Source organism: Penicillium diatomitis (assembly GCF_028827545.1).
Source record: "Penicillium diatomitis strain IBT 30728 chromosome Unknown utg000007l_segment0_segment0, whole genome shotgun sequence".
In the NCBI taxonomy this organism is placed as follows: Eukaryota; Fungi; Ascomycota; class Eurotiomycetes; order Eurotiales; family Aspergillaceae; genus Penicillium; species Penicillium diatomitis.
Genome location: NW_026623179.1, coordinates 33,906 through 54,935, shown reverse-complemented (window position 1 = coordinate 54,935; position 21,030 = coordinate 33,906). Strand labels below are relative to the sequence as shown.

Sequence of the window (21,030 nt, the reverse complement as noted above, 5' to 3'; positions counted from 1 at the left end):
CATCTCTTTGATCATGGATGGGACTATCGTCCTCCTAGGAGAATGTCGAGCTCCTTTGGATAAATAACACAGCTTTGCAGCCATGCATCCACTTTTCCTATACAGTCAGTTCCCATTGAAATCATTAGATCTGTGGTCACGGCGCCATGATATCCCTCTCCATTACCGCGTCGAGCCTAGTGACTTTCTTGACACTGATGCATTTGATCAGACTATACCTTCTATTCCATTTCAAAGCTAATTGGACACGTTTCAAGGCGGATGTGAGCTTAAACACTTTATCCTGCATTATGTCTGCGACTTTAGCGGGGCTCTTTTGGGCTGATAAAGCGCCGGTGGGGCGGGAAGTCCTACTTCAGATGAGCGCTATACCCCCAACCCTGCAAATGGTATGTCTCACCATTCTATCAACTTTTGAATCGCGGGCTAATCGAGTCATAGTTTCTTCGAATTGATTTCCAACAACGACGGCTCCCAACTCTGCCTGGATGTGTTCTCGTCATATGCCCAATACTCGCCACAGTGTCTAGTGTTGTAAAGGCGGCTATGGCTATCACTGGAACATTTTACTGGGACCGCTTACACTGGGGTATTCTGTATATTCTATGTTTAGACTACTTGGGGGTGGCATTTTGGTATTGGTGGTTGGTTGGCCAAGCGCTAGACGGTCGAGCCAGGGTACAACTGATCGCGCTGTATGTCTCTGTCATGGTTCTGCTTTTGCTCACTACTGCGGCTATTGGGACCGTCTGGAAGCTGTGGATTATTGCACTGGAGGTAAGTTCGCTTGAAATGGATGCTTGGTCTACGTGATTCTAATTTGATTCTACCAGGTCCAACTTATCTTAATCGCCATTTGGACAATTTTTCAGCACCCCCTTTTCGGATAATGCGCGTGAGTGTGCTTCTACTGTGGGCACAAGTGGGGTGGGTTATTTCCAACGTAGAACAACGTGGCGAAGTTAATAGATCGTTCTGTTTGACACCCTCTCACCACAATTAAAACCTCTCTTGATTGCGGTCATCTCAATTACTGGAAAGCTTGTTTATATTCATCATGCGGATGATTTGCCCACCTTGATATACATCGTGATCACTTTCATATTTTGTCATGAATCTCACAAAGTCGTCCTATGGATCTTTGCAAAGGAAAAAGTGGAGAATCTGGCCGCTCAGTATGTTAAAAACTGTAGAGCAACACACATTTATTCAAGATGAAAGCAAGGTAGTCAAAGCGCAAGCAATGATTCCAATTTAGCTAGCTTCAAAACATGACCTACACAAATCATAAGAGCTTTTCTGCAATTCCGGACTAGCAATCCAATCATACTTATCATATGGGTCGAATCGACCATTCCAAACTGTCGGACATATCCTCCCGTCAGAGTAAGCAAAGACATGTTGGACGTAATCTTAATAGCTGCGGCTCCCGCCGCATGGATTCAGGGGCATTGGATGAGGAATTGAAAGACACATCTATCCTATACGAATCAATCAACTTTTGCTTAGAAGCATAAACTGTCTTGACTGTGTACACATACCAACACAAACTATCTTCTGTAATTCATCCAAAGCCAAAGAGAAGATAGACTGTGTGTTGAGGGAGACGTCGGTCGCTAGCTGACGCAGCGATGAGGCTTTGGGCGCAGTCGTCTCATCCAATCGTGTCGTTTTTCTTCGGGATTCGTATTTTCGACGTGACTGCGGATCTTTTGAAACCCACTTTTCTTCTTCGTCCCTTCCTTAGAGACGGTCAGAAAGGAGAGACGTGGCCCATTCGGCCCTGGACGAAGGCGCATTCGAATTATCGTCTGAGTGTTTGAGTAGGAAGACTTGGAGTCACGTCCATTGTTCCGATACTGCAGGTTTTCATCCCCGGTTGCTTCCAGTTCCTTCACGTTATTGGATGGCTCCAGTAGCGGGACTTTCTCCGGGTCGGACATATTATTTACGCTCTTTCGAAGCGCCTGGCGAGTACTGGGAGACATCACGACTTGAATCAACAGCGAACAGACGAAGATGAAATTAACTTGCTATATATATTCGAGAGACAGGAAACCACCCAACCTGGCTAAGCTTGAACTGTTTGCTTCCAATTCTACCGAATATCGTTTCTGACTGTGACATATAGCGGGTGTTGCAGCAATGAAAATGATGTCTCAAATCAGAAGGCTTTAGACTGTCATGCGGTACACTGCCCTCATTCATTCGAGGTGCGCTACTTAGAGATACAGGCCCTCAGGTCGGAGGGCCATTCAGCCCGGCAGTCAGGAAAGTACGGTATTCAACGGTTAAACGTTGGCTGAGACAGGAAAAGCGATGGTAAGTGGTAAGATTATAAGCCCACTATCATATCTAGAGCCAATCTAATGGCTTCAAACTTCTATAAACTATGATGCGTTCCTGAAGCTGCTCTTGCCTGCTACCCATCGACAGCATCCGTTACATCGGAGAGCCAAAATGACCAGAGCCAGTAGTTCTAAGCGAGCACTCTTGAGAACCAAGTGTCGCGAGGCCTTGTCCACCCACATCTGTAAGCTTCGATCTCATGATGGTTCTCAAATTACTGCTAACCTCTTCGTGGATGAGCGACTGGGTCTCACCATAGCACCAGGCCAGGTCCGGTTGCAACCCCTCCCAAGTGACGGTTACTCTTGGTCAGCCACGGGCACGAGTGCCGCACTCTTGAAAAAAAGTCTCAGTAGCGGCAACCTTTGGTTCTATCAATCCATCTGCGAGGAATTGGGGCGCTCTCTTGAAGCGGTTCCTGTGCAGGTCTTGAAGGGCACCGCAAAGGACAAAGCGAATGAGGCATGCCCAGATTCTTCCAGAGTGGTTAGCGTGGTTTCTAACACTTGAAAATCTAGGGTCAGATCGCAGGACCATGTTCGAGTTCTTTTACAGAAACGATTTTGCAGCTTGAAATTGCAATTTCGAAGCTGAAAGACGAGTTGAGCTGCGCTCATGAACATCTGAACCAGTCACAGGCCGAAAATTGCCGCCTAGATCAAGCCCTCTCTCACACTCGCAACGAGCTACAAAACTCGACATTCGAGAACAGCAATTTGAGGAACAAGCTATTGAGTTCAGAAGTCAGAATTGCCAAGGCAATTCAAGTTTTGGAAGTCACAGCGGGGAAGACAGCAACCGAAAGTCCAGAGGATCTGCAGATGGAAGACTGATCCGAGCCGCATGCTTGTAATTAGAGTCTCCCAAGAACTATTTTTGCCTTTTTAACCCATCTAGAAAATTGCAATCGACAGTAACGTATAAGTGCAACGGCGAAAAGGAGGGATGTTGTCGGTACTTAGCGCTCTCCTGGGCAATAGTCAGTCTTGTACACACCGTTGAAGTTTACCGTCTCTAGTCTGGTCTGCTATCCCGTGTACTTCCAAATCAGCTGTTGGATATGGCACTTTGGATTGAGGCCCTGTCGTACTTCTTGCACGTTGACGGCCCCAGACATTCAACGGCGTTAAACCATTTTTATTCCTCTACGGCAATGATCGAGCGTTGAAAGATGCGGTGAACAACTTTTCACCGCACTTGTCTGACGGAATTCCCACACCTACACAGCACTTCTGGGACTTAGATAAAGCCGACTCTTAGAGAAACCCTGCTCTCGAATTTCACGACACATAAAGTGATCAAGTGATATTCAGCTCTCTTCTATCCGATTCAACTTTGACAGGCAGAATGGACTCTGAAAACTGTTACCCCCCGTGGACGAGACATACCGCAAGTCTCCAATCACGCGTTGGATTGGGCGAATTATTATTTCGACCCATTCATTGCTCACAATCCTCTTCTCTTGAGACATGCAGATACGAGTAAGACCTGAGCAGCCGGATGACTGAATCCCCTATTAATCTCCTTAGCTCGAGTGCTATGCTTATCGATTCTCAACCACAAAATTGGATGTATCGTTCAATCCTCCGAAGGCCCCGAATGACGGTCTCCTCGGAGCGATTGATTAGTGACAGGGCTCTCAGGGGTTATGGTTTGGGATTGGCCTGCCACTATAAACACTCTTTTCTTTCTCTCGGCCAAGTCGTGCAAGAGAAGAAGATGATTTCTTTCGATCGCCTCTCCATCAAAGCCGCTATTTCCAACCCAGTGAAAGGTCTTCCCTGCCGGATGAACAGGAATATCTACAAGAAAGGGTCTTTTCGAGATACTTCGGGGATCCTGGCCCGCAGAAAAATTCAGTGGAACCAGGTCACGGAAAAACGCATCCTGTTCCAAGACCATTCTCGAGGTAAGCCGAGTCAAAGCACCCACGCCTAGTTTCTGTGATCGTGCATTTCAATCTGGTTGGCACCATTACTGACAGGCTGAAACATCTGTTCTCGATTTTAGTCCGCCGTATCGACATCCTTCGGTCTTTCGGAGGATTACACCGAGATCAGCTATCATTAATGTGGCCACTTTTGATCAAAAGGTCCCCGGGTGCATCAGTCACGTTGTTCCTAACCTACTCCTTTCACCAATCTATCGCACAGCGTTTCGGCCCAAGAAATGCGTTCTTAACTGTGAGATTGCAATCGCTGCTTGGAGTACTCTAGTCAATCAGTCAGCTCATGCTTCTCCAACAGGAACCATCATCATATTATATTGCTCGCAAGAAAGTTCCCAGGCCCTCTCGTGGACTCCGTCAGATCTCAACCACTTCAACACCTGGGAAGCCAGAGAAACGTAGCGAAGAATCAACAGATCCCCAGACCGTATCCACGCGACAGATACGCTTGGTTTTACATACCATAGTCGTCCTTTCCGGTTCGTCGCCTGATATTGAGATCCGCTTGGAAAGACGGCATGACTTGGTACCAATGACTTACCACCCCGATGATAACATCCTTTATGTTGACCCGATGTGGCAAAACCCTGTTACTCTTCATTGCATCTTTCCTTGCACTGCGTCGAAATTAGCGCAGGAGGATTTGCCCCGATCCAGTGGCCTCTGCGATCATCTTCTGGAAGAGCTCTGCCGGAAGGCACTTCATGTGATGCACACTGAACACCCTCTCCCGATATCCACTCAGAATTGGGTTATCCGGTGTATGAGAGACAGTCTCCGCTATATGCCCCGTTGCGTGACAATTGACAAATCAGGAAAAGCTGAACTGTCAGTCATCTGGACAACCAAAGGGTCCGAATTCCCGTTTACTGCGCGTCGTTCTAAACCCGAGTATCATATCGTGCTTCATGGAGACAGCTGCGATGCTATCGATTCATCGCTATTTCATGGACACTCAGGTAGGTACTCCGAGCGACACATGTTTTCACCTGACCAATGGTCGACTCCATGGCTGATCACTCTATCTTAGTTTGCTTTCCGGATCCGAAGGCACTCTGTGGCTGTCGACAACAATTGGTTTCAAATAGCCGGACATCTGTCACGTTTGCTAATCTCGACTGTTCGCAAAAATATTACGCTATGGTCTCCGTCAATCAGGATATGGCATTTTGGGGGGTGTCTCCGCTCTCTGCCTATCCCGATGCGGGTGACAACGGCGATGAGGCGGAGGAATGTCATATGGCTTCCTTCGAGAAAGCTTCAGAATCAAGTCGCAGTCACTGTCAGTCCATGTCGCCACTCCACATGAAAGTTTTACAAAAGCAGCAACGACAGGGGATAGCTGAAATGATTCGAACTTACTCTCGCGTACCAGAAAAGAACCGTCGATTGTAGGACAAGCACAGCCTGTTATTCGACTTTTGAAATCTGACTTTGATTCATCTTTACTAGTTATAGCAGGCTATACTCCTTTGATGAATTCATATTGTTAGAAACAAATGTACTTTGTCTCCAAGGACTTCCCGGATATTTTATGTATGCTCTGGTCTGTTAAGTTTCAGCAGTCTTCGCTGCCGCTGAGGCTTTGATGGCTGTCTTGCCATCCTCCCTGAGACGCACTAAGCCTTATAAGGTAAAGTGGACAATTGGGAAGCATGCTTTGTACGCTCCGATTCAGGGGTTATCTAGTCAGATGTCTCCAATGTTATTCAATTGCTGGCATATGCTATTGCTCCTTCTAGTTCCTATCCCCTCATCTCAACAATATCTTCACAGAATCCAATACGCCAGACATTGTAGAAATCCCATCTCGAGAGTGAGTAAGATCTAACGCCTCGTTCATGTTGATCAATGCCAAATGAATTAATATATGTAGCGTCAAATACCTGGCATAAGGAGAATCCTTCAATCAAATTTCTAACACGAGACCCATTCGGTTACGGAGTCACCACCAGAGAAAAGTTCTAACTGCGTTAATTCAAGACCTACACGTCAAATTTTGACGTAAAGTTTGAAAGATTCAACTCCAGAGTAGACAAGGACGTGGTTAACTGATCTGAGGAGCAGGCTGAGGGAGCCGTCAACTCATTTGAAGACGGGATCGCACCCCGGACTCTCGTATCGTCGGATTGAGCATCACACTTGGCCTCACGATTGGCCTGAATACTAGGTCGCTGCGAGACACGAGGTGGCACCTTGATCCCACACTCCGTACGCACTGATTCGGAGTTGGATTCTTGGCGTGAGTGGAGGCGTGATCGTCCCACCAGATTGACGTCGCTCTCTTGTCGGGCGTATTCGGGTATCTGATGAGCCAGAGGAGGAGGTGATGTAAATCCCAGCTTTCTCGGGCGATTCAAGACCGTGAATTCCAGCTTCAACTTGATACTATAAACCACGGTTTTGAGGCTGACTTCGATGTAATGCAGCTTGTACTCGGCCACAAGCAGCAGTAGGTTCATCAAGACAACAAGAATATTGATCCAAAGTAAATGACGAATAATTTTCCGGTCCTCTTGGCAATGTAGGTCTCACTTAAGGCTCCTTTGTTCCAGCACTTGATGAATATAGACCCCGGAGAGAACGAATTCCTGCATACAGAATCCGGTCACCTGGATCCGATCATAGATAGCTGCCGGCCGAGCGAACACGCTTTGACCGCTATTCAGACCGTAGAAGAGTACCGTCATCGGAATATGCAGTACGGAAAAATTTATAACAATCATCCACAGCACCCAGCGGAGCTTCATGGGGTCAGTCGCGAGCACATTCAGGCGGGAATAGAGTACCACGGCCTGTCCAGTCACCATGGCATACCACCCCAAAATGAATGGAATTGACATGGCCAGGTTGGATGACTGAGATAGGAATCGTATCATAGCTGGGATCGTATAGACCAGTATGCCCCATGATGCTACCTACATGCTCCAGAAATACAGCCCGCGGTAGTGTTTGAACGAGTCGAACACGGCAATTCCCGTCTCCAGGGCGTTGTAGGCACCGATGGAAAACATGGATATTATTTGAATGATGGAGATATTCTCGATGAGGATGGCTCCCACGTTGGGCGGCAAGTTGGTAATGATTGTGTCCATGGTAGTGTAGGACGAGGATGAAAAGACGAGGGCTGTGAACTGAGACCAACAAGATCAAGTGAAATATCATGTCCAGACCTAATTATTATTATACCTACTTGTGTGACATAATCAGACAAGAATGGAATTCAATTTGTAGAACATCCTATGGGAGCTCACCTTCAAAAGTCATGATGTACTCTGTTCGCGCAATTTCGATTTACGACAGGATGAATGAGAATAAGTACGATTGATTTTACCCAGCATCCTATTGAATCTCTCCGAATCAGTACTTGTGAAAATTCCTTCGAGTCTAAGGGTTTTTTGGTTTGGAGAAAAAGGGCTGGGTGACCACGATGAGGAGTCCGAGTAAAGCCACAAAACTTATTTTACTAGAAATCCATGGGCGAGCAAACATTGGACTTATGATTGTCAGTGATTGTGTCCGCACTTTTGTGGGCGGAAATGCCCCTGTTCCAACAGCCCAGAAGTCAACAATGGAATGGACAAATAATGCATGTACGAATTCCTACAGCTGATCCATGGAACACGTTGGTTTACATCACAATTCCCATGAATTACTGGCTTTGAATTTGGAATTATACATCGTGGATGATGCCGGTGGGTCCTGAGAAGTCAAGCACGCACGACTCTTACTTATTCCGGCCACTCAAAGTGGGTATCTCCTACCCTGGTCATGGTTGTCCCAGACTCTCCCAAACAGATCATTTTTTCTAAGGATCTCACAACTGAAAATGATTACATGGCCTAGAGGGCAAGTTCAGTGGGTTCCTATTGACAGTTTAGGCTTTGGGGGGCCGTTATCTGGAAGAAACTTCTAGAACGAAGGCCATTTCGTTTTGACCCACCCCGGTCTTTTACAGCCAGCAAGACCCAGGCACGCGCAACCTCTGCAAAATAACTTGCGGTGAAATGTACTTCTTACTGGCCAAAATGGAGTAAGCTAGCTTTCTACCACGGGTCAGGGGCTTTCAGTTTGGGGCTACGTAGGTGTTGCTATGGTCGTGCCCTTTAATGTGAACTCAGCACGTTAATTAAGGGAATCTTCTTTTACGGCATTTCAATTGTTTACGAACCGAATCTTAGCAACATGCTGTGTAATAAATCAAGTTGCTGTTATGGAATTTCCTAAATTTAAGAGAGGTTCCTCATTTCTACCGCCACGCCAGGTCCCTCGATCATCACATTGTGACTAGATGCACAGATTTAGGAAACCTCATACCTTTGATTATCTTATCGCCATTCAAAGGTCAAAATCTAGCAGATACTCTAGATGGGCCTGTGGGTGTTACGCTTTAAGTTGTTGTAGCATTGATCTGAAACAGTTCCTGTTGTACCTTTACCACCAAGAATTTAGGCAAATTCAACGTCAGGGTCCACATTTCGAACGGTTCAGAGACACATTGTAGTGGGATTTGCTGTGACTTTGTCATTATATTGAGTCATTTTACTGATGTTGCAAGCCTTTTTCGAGCGCAATGAAAGTGAGGTGTAGCGATTTCCCCCATCAAGTTCAGAACGGTAAGGTGCTTTTTGCATGCATTTTGATCCGAAGCTAATATTTCTGCAGGCAGATCAAATTCTCTTTAGCTAGCGTCAATTTAACTTCCGCACTAACGCCTTCCCAGCCTCAATGGGTTGTCTCAATGGCACCAAGGCGCAACATTATGATGTTAATTCAGCATTTGTATGGCCTGAATTCTGGCTAGCGGCGTCTCATGTTTCACATTCTGTGTTATGATCACCTATATATAATCGATCAGTTCCCCAATAAGGAGAGCGACTGTTATCTTTATTCCTCTTACTCGCGAGCTTCCAATTGTCCTCGGCTGAAATTCCACGATGCGACCCAACATTAAGTCTACGCAGAGTGAGAAAGGTAGCTCAAGATCAAAGGCAGACTTCAACCTAAGCGAATTAGCAAGAGCTCATTCGCGACGATCGGCTGCCTCCGACACCGCTGAACACCGTGTACTGCGATCAGTCAAGCGTTCAGCTACGGACCAGGTAGGTTTCTTCGGCTTCTTGAATCCTTCAATTAAAAGCAGCCTTTTGCTCGCCCTTTTCGCAATATTTGATCCCATGTTAACCTTGACTGCAAGTTGTCATTCCCACACAAAAGACCTCGAGAAGACGACAGCCAAGACAGTTGGTCAATTCACAGAGAATGCTTCAAACACATGGACAGGGCCCAAGAAAAGCTGTACAAGGCCAGGGAGGACCAGGACCGAGAGCGAACTGAAAGTACCCAGAAAATTCAGCAGCTCCAAATGGAAAAGGCAGAAGAGATGGCTAAATTGACAAAGGTGCTGGCGGAGAACGAGAAACTCTCGTGCGAAGCAAAAAAATTGCACATGGAGGCTGGTCAGTTGCAACAGCAGCTTGAGTCTTTCAATTCCACCATGCAGGGCCAAGTGGCATGGAATGATATCCAGCCGGCGTTGTATCAGGCACATGGTGAGCTGGTATCCGCTGCCACGCAGTTCTGGAGGAGTGTGGAAGCGATTCAAAACCGAGAGCTGGCTACCTATTTGCCAGGTTCTGGAGTGGTGCATGGGATGTGGCCTGGTCAAGGACGCGCATCAGAGCCTCTGATTTCTACTTCATTACCCGAACTTTCCGCAATGGGCGAATATTCCATTCTGCCCCACCAAGCGCCAACTACAAGCTAAAACATCACCCTTGCTTTAGGGTGAATGGCTGCAGTTGTGGTGCGATTGTATCTTGCCGTTGAGTCAGTTGCCAAGGGTTGAATGTGATTTATTTAGAACAAAGCCGACATGTTCTAATATCAAAAATCTACGTAGACCAGAGTCCTTCTAGAACTATGCTTTGTAGAGACAATGCATGACGCATAACATTCTGGTTGTGGGACCGCCCCACGTTTGAAAAAACCTGCCCTTCGGGCCGCACGGGGGGAAATTTGTAAAGGGGTCCGCTAGGCCCGTACTTTCGCCTTTGGTTAGATCTTTTCCGCCGTAATGACAAATTCTTCCCAGAGGATGTTCCGCACCTCCACCGATCAAGATTCGCGGTCTGGCCCTCGTATTAAATGACACCAAAAACTCAATTGAGTCTGACCCACCGAATTAAGGTTCACAGATTCTCCTCAGAGCGTTCGATGCACAATGTGGGTCGGTACTTACAGAAATCATAGGCAAAGTCCAGCCTTCCCCGCCTGGTAGAGTGCCCGAAATACTTTCAAGCTTTCGACGGTAATCATGATCGGCCGGGATCTACGATCCCGTAAAGTTTCATGGTACTGTATAGAGTTTCCTCACTCCCCTTGTTCCAATTCTCGCCGTTCTCCGGATACCACATCTTTCCCCTTTTTACAAGGGTTCGCATTCTAGACACAGTGCATAAGTTCGCAATATTGTTATAGATTAGCTATCGGCGAATGCCATACTCAGAACGTCAATTCACTTATACTGTCGATTTTTACCTGTCTTTTAACCAAAATATATGACAGTCCTTTATAATCACCAAGTAGCGAGGTCACCATTATTGAAATGAATCCCTAGAGCAGCACAAGGCTGATGATTGAAATAGGTCTCGTTTATCGTCTCGAAAACCGTCTTCGCTCGGTCTGACGATTCTCCGAAGAAGCCTGCCTCTCGTCTGGGTCGGCCTTGGTGATTTTCTCCTCCATAATAGCCAATCGACTAAGGATGTTCGCCAAATCACTGCGGACCACTTCATTCAGGCTTTCTTGGTTATTCATGGAGGATTCCACATTCCTATGTCAATATTTAGCGCACAAATTCCCTCAGATAATGCACCCTAGATCGGCTTACTTCATTCGGACATCTAGCCTTTGCCAAATGCAATCTTAGCGCAAGTAATTCAAAGGTCACGGCTGTGATACTCACTCTGCAACACATTCCAAGGCAATCATGTCGCGATCCTTAGGAAGATCTCTCTGACCTTCAATCTTTTCCACATCTCGAGCAGTCAAAAACAATGCAGGATCAATCTGGGCTTCGTGGTTACCACCAACACTGCCGCTTTGCACGCTAGATCCATCATTCTCCGAGTGAATTGATAGCTGGTCCTCGGTAGTGTCACCAGTGGATGACTTTGACGTACTATGAGTCTCCTCTGTTTCAAAAGAGGACAGGCTCAGGGCACGTTGTAATTGTCTCCGAAAATCGGGCCGTCGTGCAGTGTACGTAGACTTTCGAACTGCTCCCATGTTGGCGTCTATGACCGGGGAAGAGGTCGCGTGGCTCTTGTTTTACGTAGTTCAAATGAGGGCTATTATGTAGATTTTTAAATCGATCTACGGTATTTTGCTTTTTTGCTTTTAATTCACGGTTCGTTGCCTATTGAGTTGTAGCCAAAATCCCACGGTTTTCCAAACTTTCCATTTCCGGCACCATGTGTAGTTTGAACCGTCTGAAGTTTTCTCGGGTTAACGTTAATGGTCCCACAAACTCAACGTGCACTTTGTCCTATTAGACAGTAACTAGATTGTGTCTATTAGGTACAGAGCCATGTATACATGAAGTTGAATGGCACTAACTTGAAACTCTTAGTTTCACCGTTGAGATGTTCAATTATCAACATGACAAATCACCTATTCTCAGTCCTATGGTTCGACCCCTCAAAGTATATTCGACGTCGCATTCTCCACCTCCGTGGCGTATGAAGTATGTCCCCTAGTTTCTTTTAGCAACGATGAGAATTACTTGTGTTATTAACGTTGAAACGGGTTCTATCAATCAATTTAGTTGACCTAAATTAAATAGCCGGAATATGTTAACTAATTTTGTGGCGCTCCGTTGCTCAGCGGGTATTAATTTATGCGAAACGAGTAGATTAAAGCTTAACAAAGCCTACCTACCTGTCCTCTATTTGTTGTCATAACCAGCCTCTAATCTTCGGGATAATATTATTACTATGTACTCGCGTAGTGCAACACCATGGTCTAAACGGGAGGAAGATAACCTTCTTGCCTGGTTAGAGGAGAACAGCGAACTGCTATGGATCGCTCGCTCTGATGCCTATTTGGACTAAGTCGGGGTGAAGCGGTCTGTTGAATCATTACGAGGAAAGAAATACTATATCCTACGAAAACGTCGCCTTGGTCGCGTTAGACCGTCGCGGCGGGCGACAACCTCAAAGGGCCGGGGAAAATCCCGACGTCTGAGAGCTACCGCACGATGCAATCTTTCGAGCAGTGATTCTATCAGTTGCGGAAATGTTAGACGATGGCTCCATGACATTCCTGAGGTTGCGCCAGATGGCTTCAAGAGTCAAGAATTGCCGTCAGTCGAAGTATCGTCATATGGTATGAGAAGATCTCCACTTTTTCTTAGGTTCAAAGCTTATTCTTTTTGCAGCTCATGAACCATATTCACCGAGTCGCGATGGACGAGAGAATCGATCATTTTCCAAGCTCTGGAACTATGTGCACTGGGTCTGTGAGCAAAGACGGCTTATTTAATACGACCAACAGCGTAAGTGATTGAATCTTGCTTTGGGTGATGGAAAAATCTATGGCATTTCAAAGTCTTTGAAGACTATTCAGCATAGGATTTCATCATAAAGCCTACGTGGTAATGTATCTAGTTTTATTCAACCAGAATACAGCCCAACGAGATAACACGATGTACTTCCGTCTCATGCCGATAGTGAGGCGGTCTTGTGCAATAGCCCAAGGGCCAACCATCTAAAGCATGGCATAATGCCACCAGCATTTGCTATGAAATACTTGGGGCTCTGGTATTCTTTTATATCGCACCAATTAGGTCAATTCACGTAATTTTACTATCCTCAATGGTCATGTTGTAATGACAAGTGCCTGAAGTTACTCTATATTAATTTGAACTATACTTGGTATACTACTTACCTCTCGTATTGCATACAGCCATTATCATCCCATTTACCACTCTGATCCATCGGACTACGTGAAGAAAACGATAAAGTAGCCTGCAGGAATGACTTTTTTCCGGTTTGTCAAGTGAACTGGGTGAACAGTCTCCGTTTACAGTAGTAGGTGAAAAACCCGACTACTGGAGTCGAAAATAATTTCACACGCAATTATGAATAAGGGGAAATATTGGTCATGTGTTGATACTGGTACTGAAGGTGTTGAAGGTGTTGAAGGTGTTGAAGGTGTTGAAGGTGTTGAAGGTGTTGAAGGTGTTGAAGGTGTTGAAGGTGTTGAAGGTGTTGATGTGTTGATGTTGAACGGTTCCACATGCTTTAGCCAACGTGGATATCCCGGCGTTGGGATTTCCGACTATACCACATATTTTGATTGCCCTTAATTCCAACATTTTACCGGTGCTAGCTAAAAAACAAGGAAGCTTGGGTGAATTGAATTTCACAATACCTGCTAATATAGTATCAATTTAGAGCAAGCTATTCATGCTAGGTAACCAGCTGTAACTTATTCGGTAGAAAATCCTCAAGAGTAAATAAATATTCAGGGCGCCTTTCTATACCGAAGCTAAATCTATGAAGGGTCGGAAATTATTTATAAAACTTATTTGCCACGGAGCAACCCTTAATTTGGTAACAGGAGGGAATAGACTAGATGTTCCTAGGGTAGGTGAGGCTCCCTGGAGTCTGCGTGACTAATCCTGGTCTCCGATGCGTTCCTATAGCCCAACAGGATTATTCTTCGCGATAATTCACTATGCTCCTGGAAGCAGTATTGGGTTCCTGGGGCTAATTTCAGGTTAAGAACGGCTGGAAAAAGCCGGATAATTTTTTTTGGTGTCTATGTGCCTTGGCCCAGTATCCATGTTAGGCCTATATATTACTAGTAAATAGTCTGTGTTGTGCTTCAGGTTGAGTGAGAATGGTAGTTAGTCTATCAACTTTATACGTAGATAGGATGTAGGTTAAACTAAGCGGAGCCAGAACGCTCTTCTTGGTTGCCATACCATAGACCGCTGAGCAATTTTTCCTCTCCTAGACTGAAATCGCCTGTACGAACGTATGTCTGTAGGCTCGGTTAAGTCACTAGTTAGTGCGGTGTCACAGAGTATACTAACTAAATAGCTTATAAGCATGTTGACTCTATGTTGACTGGACACCAGGAAAGTATTGGCTTAACGCTGTTACTAATGCCTACGGCAGCGCCTACAACAGGCGAGACCCGGCGTCAACGTTGAGCATCAATTTCATAGCAGACAAGTCGAAAGCGTTCGCTGGTTAATCCTGGCATCCAAGTCTCAAGTTAGTAAGCCAAGCGCTTCTCATCCTTAAACTGCCTCTTTTTGATAGAGAGAGCACTGTTCCTCAACATTTCTAGTAGATATATAATTTCAATACGGAAGGAAGCCACAACATAAATAGTGTCATCCTACCCCGGTTAGCATTCTTCTCAATCCCAATTCACACCCGATCCGCAAGCTTGATTTTCAAGAATAACACACCATTACAACGCCGACGCTTACGAGGATAATAGCATCATAGTCCTAGAGAACGAGCAGCTAGAACGTGAGCTACTCGGAAAACCCCCCTCATTATATACCTATCCTCCCGGCGCGTGGTTTCTCGAAACCTTTCCGGCTACGTGAAAGATTGGACACAAGCGAATACATTTCGAGAATTGTATCAGAATTAGTATATATCAACCTCCTTTGCTGGACAAGCGCTGATTTACGTAGGAAAGATGCTCTCATAGAAGATTCGAGCTTGACCGTCAGAGCTTCTAGCCAATCTTGGAAGACCACAGTAGTGGTCTTTCATTTACTGTTCCCGACCGTAACCTTGCCGACCGGCCAGCGGAAAGTAACAATCGACGCGCCCTAGGTTTTATCCAGCTCGAAAAAGGACCGGTCGAATCACCATCGTAAATACTTACATACGACTCCCCGATTAATGCTCTTGGTCTAGGATTCTTAACTAAAGACGCCTAAGACCATCTTGTAGGACGTTACGGCGAGGGTATTAGTCAAGCTGGCGGCGTTGGTTCCTTCTCGAGATGGCTTCTAGGTGAGTATCGCCGCGAGTAGTTACAATTGGAGATTTGATATGTATATAGACTATACTTCGATTTCTTGTCCTTAGCGCTATCTCAGAAAACCACGTCGATCTAATAGGCCGATCCTGCTCTCTATATGGCAAACCTTCGGTCCTATATAGAGAGAGATATAGTAGCGGTGATCGGCGCGACGCGGGCTAAGTTAGGCCGACTAGTCGCGCCGGACGCGTTTTTGAATTAGCTCTGGTTAATAAGGATATCCGCGGACTTACCTACCCTTCCGGTATTAATTCTATACTATATAGCGACTTGATTCTTGATCCCTAGCTTCGAGGTTAGCTATATTATAATAGGATTACCTTAACTAATTCTACCGTAGGTAGCGTATACCTCTTTGCGTATAATTTCGCCTATTCGACCGCCTACCGCTACCGTTACAGACTCGTATCCTAGCGGGATACGGCTCGCTAAGTATAATAGATATAGGAGGAAGCTCTACGTAAGTAGAAAGATACTATCTTACCTCTACTTATCGACCTATTACGGAAGTATACCCGTTCTGCCGACGCCGAGATAATAGGCCCTCTTTAAGAGCTACTAGTAGTATATTAGATCTAGTAAAACTTACTACGTAAGTTAGCAGAGAAGGAATTCTTTTATAGTAAGAGATATAATAATTAGGTATATACTTAGGGATAAATAGTATTATATTTTAATAACTAATATAGATAGACTATAAAGATAATCCGGGATAGCCTCGGTAAGCGCCTAGTACGCCTACCCGATATACTATAGTATATACTACGTATCTACTACCCTATCCGAACCGTCGAAGAGGAGTAGTAAGTTCTGTTTAAAGATATAAAGCCCTATATCGGCCTAGATATAATATTCGTAAGAATAGTCGACTATATATTACGAGCCTACTTCGCTCTGCTGAGGTTTACTAACTATATTTAGGTAGTCTATGTCCGAGGCTCGGCCGGTAAAGTCGACGTATACTTTAATAAAGGACAGAGTACGCTTAAGATATATTACCGATAGTTAGACTTTGCTTATATATACTACCGGTTATTCTGCCGGCCCTAGTCGCCGAGTACCCTCGCCGACCCGAACGCCCCCTTTTTCTATTACTATATAGTAGAAGAGCTCTTAGTTCGATCGATCGTATCTATATTTAAAGTATATCCGACGGCCCGACTAGCAGAAATAAAATTTATACGCTAGATTAGATAGCGACTACGATATCTGCTGTATAGTATTAAGTTAAAGCTATACCCCGCGGGTATTCTAGTTAGTTAGGAAGATAATAAGACGGAATCTTTTCGTATACTCGGCCTGAACGGCCTAGACTATTATATTATCCTTTATAATAATAATTATACGAATAGTAAGACGGCGCTTCTTTACGATTAAGTAGGTAAGTAGTTATTAATTATCTAAGGAAAAACGCTAACCCTTTAGTATAGCCCTCCCTAGCGATATAGTACCCTATAGTTACCGCTAGTAGTTCGCTTATTAGATATACCGAATATACCTCTTTACCGGTCTATCGTATATATCGATATATTATACTATAATTACGCTAAACGAAGGTCGAGCTTTTTATAGGATACCGTCTGATCGACTATCGCCGGGGTCGTATAAGAGTATAGGGGGTCTTTCCTAGTAAATCATTCGGAGAGTAGCTTTACTCTATAATATAATAATCTAATAGGAAGGTAGAGTACGGGTAAGCTATACGCTATAGGAAGATAAGCGGTAATATCATGATCTGGAACTAAATATATTCTATACTAAATATTCTATATATACCTAGGCGCCTGAAATTAACCCGATACCGTATAGTCGTCTTATCTTAAGTACGATTAAACGTTAAACCCCTCTAGATTTCCTATCCACGATAGACAAGGTGAGGGTAATTATTAGGTATATTACAGATAGAATATAGGGACCTATGAAATCGACGCCGAAAATGATAACCTCTAGCGCCAGAAACGGCCGCCTTTCCACCTATAACTTTGGATAGCGAGCCGCTACTTAACCGCCTAGTACCTTATACTGCCCGCTATTCTGTACCTAACTAGTACTATTAGTTATCTATCTCTCGTCCTATTATTAGTACTTGACTTTAACGATTATTCCCCCCGTTTCTACTAGCGACTAAACGACGCCGAAAATAGCTCCCTTCTACCTCTAAACTAAAGGCCCCCTCCTTTTTGTCTAGCCTAGTCGAGCGGCTATAAGATACTTCGTCTGCTATCTCCCTCGAGGGTCTTTTAATAACCTTCTTATCCTATCTCCGCTACCTTAATCGGCCTCGATATACTTAACTCCTAAGTCTTCTATTATAGAATCTAAACCTTAGCCTTTATCTCCGAATTCTCCTTATAGCGCCTATTTCTATACCCCTAGCTTAAGTCGATGACTACTAATACTAGACTAATCCTATCCTTTGCGAGGAAACTCGAGCTAGACTAAAATATTTCCGGAGCCTTAGATAGCTTCCTCTAAACTTTAAGCTAAGAACGCTAATAGGAATCTATTAGTATATAGTAGGGGGTATATCGGCCCCTAAATAACCTAATTTATCCGATCTATTATATATCTAAATAAAGTCTTAAAGACTATACTAGTATATCTTTTTAGCCTAATAGAATATAACCCGCTTTTTAGCCGATAGAATCGCTACGGTCGAACGGTACTAGCGGAAGTAAGTTAGCCCTAATAAAATAAATCTTATAGTTAGGGAATAACACAGAAATAGATTTTGTATTTAATCGAACTAGGACTACGTAAACTATCTTCTACTAGAAGATAAAGCTATTTATATAACCTTTTTCGACTAGATATTCAAAATATCACGAGAGAAAGTATTTTAATTATACGACGAATACTAGCGCCGTCTTTATTAATACTTCTAACTATTCGCCTATCGCGGTATTAATAACGATATTTATACGTAGATACGACGTATATAGTTACTTCTTCTGTTCTAAAGGAGACTAGGCTAACTAGAGTATAGTTTCTTAATAGTATATTTCCGGCTAAGCGTAAAATTTCTAGACGAATAAAGGATAAGAATACTCTAGATATAGATATCTTTTATATAATCTATCGGTATTACTAGGTCTATTCACGGTTTTTTCGTTACGGAAGTATAATCGTCTAATTTACTACTATTTAACTCTAGTCCGCTATTACTAGGACCCGACCCGGTATCTTACTTCTATAGAATACCTCTCTATCTAATAATTCCTTCCTAGGTAAGCGTAAATAAAACCCTACTTTTTAGAGTAATCTTCCGAAATATATCCCTATTATAGATCTTTCTAACTTAGTCTACTATCGTGATATTAAACTCTTCTATCTTTATAATCCTTAGAGTAAATATAACGTTCTCTATATAGTTATAGAATTTCGTAACCTAAAAGGTTAGCTAGAAGGCGCTAATAGATAAGCGTGATTATAATCGTAAATACTAGAGTAATACTAATAGTTACTAGTAGAACTAAATTTTTTATATATAGCGACTATTAATTAGTATATTATCCGATTACCTAAGTTATTTCTTTCGTCTTTCGAGATAGAGCGTTTATTAATACCGATCTTATACTAGAGCTTATTTAGCGGTTATATATTCTAAAACGTAGTTCCTTCTTACTACTCCGCTAGAAGCCCGAGATTCTTAATACGCCCCTTCTTCGGTATTCTAAGCGTATAACGTATAGCTATAAGCTTTATCCGTCGTTACCGATAACTTATAAGTTAAGTCGACGAGTACTTAAAGAGTTAGATCGAGATACTTAATTCGAAGATAATATTAGATATTATAACTTTCGCTATTAGACTGTAAATAAAGTTAATCGTAAGTTACTCCTATATATAGTCTTTAATAACTTTATTACTATATCTACGGTAGTCTTATTATATTAGATCTAACTAGGAGCGGATAGGGAATTTTACTAGCTAGAAGTAGTAAAGGGTACTAGGTTAGTTAGATAACGTAGTTTTCGAAAAATACTACTAGTTATAGTTTATTAGATACGATCTCTAATATATCGTTCTCCTTCGACTATCTTAGGAGGGTTTATTACGCGTTACTAGTAGTATATTTAGGAAGAGGGACCTATTAGTACTATCTAAGCTTACCGATACCTATAAGTATACTATTTACTAATATCCGGAAATACTTAAGTTAAAATATAAGAAGAGAGAGCTTATAGCGGAGATACGATCTCTAGCTAGTATAGTAAAGAATACCGAAAAGCCCTTTCTATATCTTTATTAATAGTATAAAGTTATCGATAGAGAGATAACTAAGCTTCGTAAGACTTTAGCGACTAATACCTAAGAGATAGCTAGAAAGGATTATTTCTGTAATATACCTATACTCGAAGTCGACCGATAGATTAAATAGCTTCTTAGCGATCCTTTTACCGAATTATATAATATAGATAGTTCTAATAATAAGGACTAGGAGTTACCTACCCTAACGTATATTTTTCCTAAACGCGCTCGCCTCGTTAAGAACTTTTATAGATCTAAAGCAGAGAATTATAACGAAGATAAGCTACTCGCGCGTTATATCTAGGTAACTAAGGATATAGTTACTCTCCTAAGTCTCTATAAGCCTAGTAGGTAAGGTAATCGTATTAATTAGAAATTTAACGATAAGAATAATAATATATTAGACTAGCTAGAGGATCCCTTATCTCCTAAAGAAGATAATATAAAATACCTAACGGATATCTATATTATTTACTATAGTATATCCCGTCTCTCGGCGTCGAACCTATCTCTGTATAGATTTCCTTCTAAACGTCTAGATTCTCTTCGTCGCTATCTTATCGACTTTTATCTACGCTATATCTACGACGGAATTAGCTATACCTAGAAGGCTTACCGTAATCTTCCTAGATTTACTAGTATTACTGAATTTCTAGTCTACGCTAGTAATAAGTATATATACGATATTAAGATTAAACTATATTACCTACTAAGGATACTATAGTTTAACTATAGCGACGATTCCTCTAGAAATAAGTCTACGGAGCCGGAGACTTAGTAGGGTACCGAAACTCCCGCTTCCTCTCTCGATTTTGATATAGTAAAGATTAGCCCTCGGTTGATAGCGCCTAGTTCTATTATAGTTATAGGGCTATTAACCTACCCGCTAAGTACTAAAATTTTCCCGTCCTCTGCTAGCTATTCGTTAACTACCACCGATTTAAACTTAACGGAGAATTCTATACGGCGAGTAACAAGAGGAGCGGTAAAGGCGGTAAATCTAGAACCTAGTGCTTAGCTTTAATTATAGTATACGATACGCTTATCTCTAAAACGCGGGCGCCTAGAAGAGTAGTCTGGTGGGGAGTAGAAGGGGAAAGGGCAACCAGATAGAATAGAAGCGTCTACTATCAAGCCTACGCCTCGTCGATCAAAGCGATTACGAGCTCGGTGAATCTTGGTCTTGAATTTTTTTTTATTTCTATTTTTTGTATTCAGTTGTAAGCTAGAACGTTTTAATAGGTATAGATCCTTCCTATAGTTAATAATTCGAATATAAGCACGGAAGCCTTTTGTCCCGCGTTTCTTTCTTCACTAACCTGCTTTTAGTTTGGCTGGACATCTGAAGGTTATTATCACGTAGAGGAGCCACAACAGGTACGCGCCGTCTTAGCGCCCACCTAGAA

At 43.3% G+C, this 21,030-nt stretch overlaps 8 protein-coding genes across 8 annotated transcripts; 4 read left to right on the top strand and 4 right to left on the bottom strand.

The window, feature by feature from the left end:
• Positions 1-1,616: 1,616 nt before the first annotated feature.
• Positions 1,617-1,988, bottom strand: N7539_006024 (uncharacterized protein; the record flags this gene model as incomplete). Its single annotated transcript, XM_056935626.1, has 1 exon — positions 1,617-1,988. The coding sequence occupies one exon, from the start codon at positions 1,986-1,988 to the stop codon at positions 1,617-1,619; it is 372 nt and encodes a 123-aa protein (XP_056789094.1).
• A 472-nt stretch (positions 1,989-2,460) lies between these two features.
• N7539_006023 (uncharacterized protein) lies at positions 2,461-3,182 on the top strand (the record flags this gene model as incomplete). The annotated part of the gene is made up of 2 exons (XM_056935625.1): positions 2,461-2,835; positions 2,874-3,182. The coding sequence occupies 2 exons, from the start codon at positions 2,461-2,463 to the stop codon at positions 3,180-3,182; spliced, it is 684 nt and encodes a 227-aa protein (XP_056789093.1).
• A 3,100-nt stretch (positions 3,183-6,282) lies between these two features.
• Positions 6,283-7,392, bottom strand: N7539_006022 (uncharacterized protein; the record flags this gene model as incomplete). The annotated part of the gene is made up of 4 exons (XM_056935624.1): positions 6,283-6,810; positions 6,871-7,041; positions 7,115-7,178; positions 7,220-7,392. 4 exons carry the CDS (start codon positions 7,390-7,392, stop codon positions 6,283-6,285), a joined length of 936 nt encoding a protein of 311 aa, XP_056789092.1.
• Positions 7,393-9,572: 2,180 nt separating this feature from the next.
• N7539_006021 (uncharacterized protein) lies at positions 9,573-10,064 on the top strand (the record flags this gene model as incomplete). The annotated part of the gene is made up of 1 exon (XM_056935623.1): positions 9,573-10,064. The coding sequence occupies one exon, from the start codon at positions 9,573-9,575 to the stop codon at positions 10,062-10,064; it is 492 nt and encodes a 163-aa protein (XP_056789091.1).
• Positions 10,065-10,951: 887 nt separating this feature from the next.
• Positions 10,952-11,587, bottom strand: N7539_006020 (uncharacterized protein; the record flags this gene model as incomplete). The annotated part of the gene is made up of 3 exons (XM_056935622.1): positions 10,952-11,132; positions 11,190-11,207; positions 11,265-11,587. The coding sequence occupies 3 exons, from the start codon at positions 11,585-11,587 to the stop codon at positions 10,952-10,954; spliced, it is 522 nt and encodes a 173-aa protein (XP_056789090.1).
• Positions 11,588-12,414: 827 nt separating this feature from the next.
• N7539_006019 (uncharacterized protein) lies at positions 12,415-12,851 on the top strand (the record flags this gene model as incomplete). The annotated part of the gene is made up of 2 exons (XM_056935621.1): positions 12,415-12,662; positions 12,722-12,851. Coding segments are annotated over 2 exons (378 nt in total), but the record flags the coding sequence as incomplete, so codon positions are not given.
• A 609-nt stretch (positions 12,852-13,460) lies between these two features.
• N7539_006018 (uncharacterized protein) lies at positions 13,461-13,676 on the bottom strand (the record flags this gene model as incomplete). Its single annotated transcript, XM_056935620.1, has 1 exon — positions 13,461-13,676. The coding sequence occupies one exon, from the start codon at positions 13,674-13,676 to the stop codon at positions 13,461-13,463; it is 216 nt and encodes a 71-aa protein (XP_056789088.1).
• Positions 13,677-18,184: 4,508 nt separating this feature from the next.
• N7539_006017 (uncharacterized protein) lies at positions 18,185-20,231 on the top strand (the record flags this gene model as incomplete). Its single annotated transcript, XM_056935619.1, has 3 exons — positions 18,185-18,274; positions 19,010-19,114; positions 20,034-20,231. Coding segments are annotated over 3 exons (393 nt in total), but the record flags the coding sequence as incomplete, so codon positions are not given.
• Between the last annotated feature and the right edge of the window lie 799 nt (positions 20,232-21,030).